This window comes from Pollachius pollachius, assembly GCF_949987615.1.
Source record: "Pollachius pollachius genome assembly, chromosome: 4".
Taxonomy (NCBI): Eukaryota; Metazoa; Chordata; class Actinopteri; order Gadiformes; family Gadidae; genus Pollachius; species Pollachius pollachius.
In genome coordinates this window covers 552,802-558,273 of record NC_136937.1, presented here as the reverse complement: position 1 = coordinate 558,273, position 5,472 = coordinate 552,802, and the positions used below count along the sequence as shown (strand labels likewise).

General features: G+C 50.5%; 1 protein-coding gene across 1 annotated transcript in view; it reads left to right on the top strand.

Annotated features, from left to right (window-relative positions):
- Positions 1-5,472, top strand: part of LOC307075104 (tyrosine-protein phosphatase non-receptor type 12-like) — a gene marked incomplete at its 3' end in the record, with an annotated part of 25,036 nt that overhangs the window by 5,572 nt on the left and 13,992 nt on the right. Inside the window, exon 3 of the mRNA XM_079735609.1 lies at positions 5,405-5,472. This exon is cut by the window's right edge and continues 41 nt beyond it. Coding sequence (XP_079591735.1) covers positions 5,405-5,472 — 68 coding nt within the window. The remainder of the gene's footprint in view (positions 1-5,404) is intronic.

Genomic DNA, 5,472 nt, shown 5'->3' with positions numbered 1-5,472 from the left:
CCCCCCCCCCCCCCCCCCCCAAAACACATGTGTATTCTATTTTCCGTTGCGGGGTATCGTACGTTGTGTTACGATGTTCTGAGCACACGGAGAGGGGCCGAGTGACACATACACACTTCCACCTGACTCACGGCGGGGCCCATTCTCAGGCGCCATGATGTCACTTCCTGTACCTTCACCGGATCACAGAGCCTTTGAGGTGGGGTCACTGGGGTCACAGTGTGTGTATGTGTGTGTGTAAGCTTATGTAGTATTTTACTCTTACTTATAAACGCAGATACATTTAATAGCAGGTTTAATTCTGTGAATGTTATAATACCGTGTGTTGAATAGCACTGATGATTTGATATATCAGAGGTTGTCTGTGGTTCTGTTTATAAAGTATGCAGATGCTTTGCAGATGCTTTGATTCCCGTTTTCATTCATCCTTCTCTGCGTGCTTCATGGCATGTGTAATGTTCTAGAGACTGATCCACGGCCGACAGGCGCACCAAGGCTTCCTTTTCAGCCTGTTCTCTGGTACAGAACAGTCTGGCCGTAGTGGACCCAGAGAGGGGGATAGCCAGAGAGGGGATTTGAGAGCGGTTTGTTGTGCAGTGCTTCTTCCCCCCGCATCGCTCGGATCCAGAGCAGATGGATTATTCAAGAGCTTTGTCGGAGGTGACCTATTTTACCGTCTGCCTGTGTGTGTGTGTGTGTGTGTGTGTGTGTGTGTGTGTGTGTGTGTGTTTGTGTGTGCGCTCTCTGTAAGGTGACTGTGTGTGTGCGTCTTTCTGATTTGACATCCAGACTTCAAGAGAATTTCCTCTGCCAATCACAGCGATTCCCTGCGCCGTGTGAGTGGGCGTGACCGAGATGCAGGTGAACCAGAGAGGCGGTATCGTGAATGGGAATATCCTGGCGGTTTAATGTTGACCAACGCAGAAACAATAAATACCCCCGCAGGAAGCCCATAAATGGGTGTGTGGGAACTGTGTGAATAATTCATCTGAGGAATACGGCATTATGCTTCTTCAACCAGGAGGAAAGTGGGCTAAGCTGCTGACAACAAACCCACCCCCCGTCCTTCTGTTGTCTTCTCTTCCTCTTTGCTTCAGTCCCGCTCTCTCTGCAGATCTCGGCTGACTTAGTTTCTCTGGGTTTCGTTTTTGTTTCTTTTTCTTCCCCCTTTCCTCTCTGTTCTGAGCTCTGTGCCATCACACACTCGGTTGGACCGTGTGTGTGTGTGTGTGTGTGTGTGCATGACTCAGCTGTCTCGGTTTATGCCCTGCGGGGGGTCTGTTTAGGCACTGGGCTTTTCCGGAGGGCGACGCCCTGTGTGTGTGTGTGTGTGTGTGTGTGTGTGTGTGTGTGTGTGTGTGTGTGTGTGTGTGTGTGTGTGTGTGCGCGCGCATGTTGGTGGAAATTGAGCGTTCACAGGAAACTGGCCAGCCGACGAGACACACAACTTTGCCACCCACTTCCTGTGACGCAAAGCGAGCAAGTCTTTATGAGGGGCGGATGCAAAGGGAGGAGGGGGGGAGAGAGGGGGGGAGATGGGGGGGGGGAGGGGGGGGGAGAGAGAGAAGAATAACGAAACAAGAGTGATAGCATGAAGAACAACAGAGACCCTATCATGTAGATCGATTAGTCTGGTTATCAATAAGTCGAGCGGCAGGACATTTATCAGACCAAATTTTGATAATCTAATAATCGTTCAACTAATTTATCAAATACATCTCCCAAACATTTATTGCGTAATACTTTTGTCTTTCAAATATCTATATCATATAATAAATACTCCCTGCTTGGCCGGTAACTTGTGAGGGGCATATCCCCTTTTAAGACCTTCTCTAAACTAACTTGTTAATTGACTGTCAGAATAAAGAACAGTTTCATCGACTATGAAAATCATCTGCAGTTGTCGCCCTACCACGGGTTCATGACCATTTGCTGCCGGCTTTACACACACGCAGTCGTCCGACTGCGCGTCAATCATAATGCGTTAAAACTCTTTTAAACCGTTAAAACTCTTTTAAACCATTAGAACTCTTTAAACCGTGCACCAGGAAGAAAGGGAGTGATGTGGATTAGGGGAGAGATAGAAAAGAGAGCGATGGAGAGAGGGACAGAGGTGGATATCCACAGGGATTACACGTTAAATAATGAAGCACTATAAACGAAAAATAACAAAGTCTGTAGACTGTGGTTCACCTCACTGCCCCCCCCCCCAACTATAATCTGGATGTCCATCCAGTGCGTTCAGCTGGTGTTGGACTGGGAGCTCCCGGCGGTGCCAGTTGGTAACCAGGAGGGAGGGCCGTGTCTCTGCCAGCGGGCAGGGGACCTCGCAGTGGCCGGGCCCCGTTGGCCCACACGGGGGCCCCACCACAGGACCCCCACCACGGGGGCGTGTGTGGACAAAAGGCTCTGGCTCTGACGGTGGCTCACGGTGTTCAGAAAGAGAGAGCGCTGCCCTCTTAAGAAGTGGGTCGCCTCTGGTCTTTCACCTGTTTCGCAATTCAGGGCTGCGTCTGGAACTAAGAATCGGTTCTGGTTCGGCGGCCAGCGAGGAACTGTTTTCCTCCGCATGTTCCTCTTAAATCGGTCTGTCTCTGTCACACGGTGGCTCTCTCCCCTCTCCTCCTCCTCTCCCCTCTCTCCTTCTCCTCTCCCCTCCCCTCTCCTCCTCCTCCTCTCCCCTCTCTCCTTCTCCTCTCCCCTCTCCTCCTCCTCCTCCTCTCTCCTCCTCCTCTCCCCTCTCCTCTCTCTCCTTCTCCTCTCCCCTCTCCTCCTCTCCCCTCTCCCCTCTCTCCTTCTCCTCCCCTCTCTCCTTCTCCTCGTCCCTCCTCCCCCTCACCTCCCTTCTCCTTTCTCTCCCCTCTCCTCTCTCCCCTCACTCCTCTCCCTCCCGCTCATCCGCTTCCGATTAACAACAGACGGTAGCCAGAAGCGTCTGTGTGTGTGTGTGTGTGTGTGTGTGTGTGTGTGTGTGTGTGTGTGGGGGGGGGATAAAGGGAACCATTAACTCAGTTACTGGGACTCGAAAATAGCATAGGCTTCAACTTCTCTCTCTCTCTCTCTCTCTCTCTCTCTCTCTCTCTCCCCGTTGCTTCATTTACACTACATCCACCAGTGTGTGTGTGTGTGTGTGTGTGTGTTTTACGTAACAGGATGTTACGGTAATTAGAAGCAGCTTCTGTCTGTGGGACGTAGAGACAGATTTTAAAGAAGAGGAACAGAGGACAGCGTGGCCGTCCACTGGACCCGACATTCTGCAGACCAGTCTGGTCCGGTGGACGCTCAGCGCCTGGCGGGACGTCAGCGACACGGGGAGAACTCTGGAGCCTCGACTCCCGAAGACGGCCCTACCATTGTTTACATTCGCAGCCAGCCTTACCCTACCCACCAAGCGACCACTGCGGTGAAACCAAGTATTTTATACAGAAGCAGTTAGCGAGGGTTACGCCAGCTTAATCATCCAGGCTGCTACTGTCCTTTACAAAAGAGAATTAAAGAAGAAAATTAAAAGAGACTTAATGGAATTCATTAGCATATGCGAGACAGCGGAATCCATCATCGACCAATCACGTTGCTTGATTGACCGTAGAGCGGCCTTATCAGCTCCAGCCAATAACAGTCGAGCCGCCGCCCATTCAGTGGTCCCTGCAGCTCATCTCACCGCAGGACGGCAAATCAAACACGCATCACAAAGAAAGGCATCCTGTGCCGACATTAGGGTCTGGACACAAGAAGAGTCACAGACCCAGCTCATCTGTTTGAGAGAACGAGGTGTGTGTGTGTGTGTGTGTGTGTGTGTGTGTGTGTGTGTGTGTGTGTGTGTGTGTGTGTGTGTGTCACATTCTTCAGGTTTACTGCGTGCAGCTCCTGGTTGACATCTCCTCAGGAGTTTGATTCTTAATGTTATCGACTGCTACTATCAGGGACATCTCTCTGTCTGTATTGTTCTCTCTCTCTCTCTCTCTTGCTCTCTCTGTGTGTCTCCTTGTCTCTCTCTCTCTCTCGTTCTCTCTCTCTCTCTGTATCTCTCTGTGTCTCTCTCTGTGTCTCTCTCTCTCTGTCTCTCGCTCTCTGTGTGTGTCTCTCTCTCTCTCTCTGTCTGTCAGGGTTTCTCTGAGGCTGTGAGGTGTTGGGGGAGGAGGGATGGGCAGAACAAGCTGTGATGAAGCCTAGACTCTCTCCCTCCTCCTCCTCGGAGAGAGAAAGCAGCAAAGACACAGAAGACGTAAAGGCAGCGTGCAGTGGGAAGTCCCTCTGTGGGTGACTTGCCCTCAGCCTCCTTCAGCCCCCTGCTGTCGGCCTCCTGGAGCTCAGCCGAAGCTGCCCCTGAAAAGGGGAAGTGGCAGATGATTTGAATTCCGCTAAAAAAAATCTGTTCTGACAGTTTATCGTGTTGTGATTTAAGATGATGCAAGACTCCGTTTCTTGTTTTCCTGTAATGTGTGGGGGGGGCGAGTACCTAGTTGGGAGACACAATTTAAACTTTGTTATTTATTTCTAAACAGCTTTGTTTTTGGAAGAAGTGTGTGAAGAACACCTGTAGCTCACCAGGACCACAATTCACTGCGACTTGAAATGCACACAAATATCTTCTCAATGCGTTATTTTCGCATCCATTCCCCCCCCCCACCCATCCAGCTAGCAATTAGAACCAAGATGGCCGCCGGGCGACGAGGGCTGTAATTACCCTGCTCCCATTAACCCAGTGTGTCTTCATTAATGTCAGCTCCTGTTACCATCTCAGCACGCGTCCGCTGTGCGTGTGGGTCTGTGCTTTGTCCTCACAGATGATTCTCTTTACAACCTCCACAAACACACTTCTGTTTTTGGGGTGGGTGTGTGTGTGTGTGTGTGTGTGTGTCTTGCCCCCGCAGTAGGAATGTGTGTGTGTGTGTGAAATTGTACACGCCTCTGTTTGTATATATTACTTTGTGTTGGCTACTTGTGAACGTTGGGTACGTTGATCTGACACCGTTGGTGTTTGGAAGGTGACAGGATGAATCATACTGTTAGGAAGGTGACAGGATGAATCCTACTGTTAGGAAGGTGACAGGGTGAATCATACTGTTAGGAAGGTGACAGGATGAAGCCTACTGTTAGGAAGGTGACAGGGTGAATCATACTGTTAGGAAGGTGACAGGATGAATCCTACTGTTAGGAAGGTGACAGGATGAATCCTACTGTTGGGAAGGTGACAGGATGAATCCTACTGTTAGGAAGGTGACAGGATGAATCCTACTGTTGGGAAGGTGACAGGATGAATCCTACTGTTATGAAGGTGACAGGATGAAGCCTACTGTTAGGAAGGTGACAGGATGAATCCTACTCTTGGGAAGGTGACAGGATGAATCCTACTGTTGGGAAGGTGACAGGATGAATAACCCCTCCCTCCCTGGTTTCCCAGAGGCTTCGCCGGCTGTCTACCAAGTACCGGACGGAGAAGATCTACCCCACCAACGTAGGAGAGGAGGA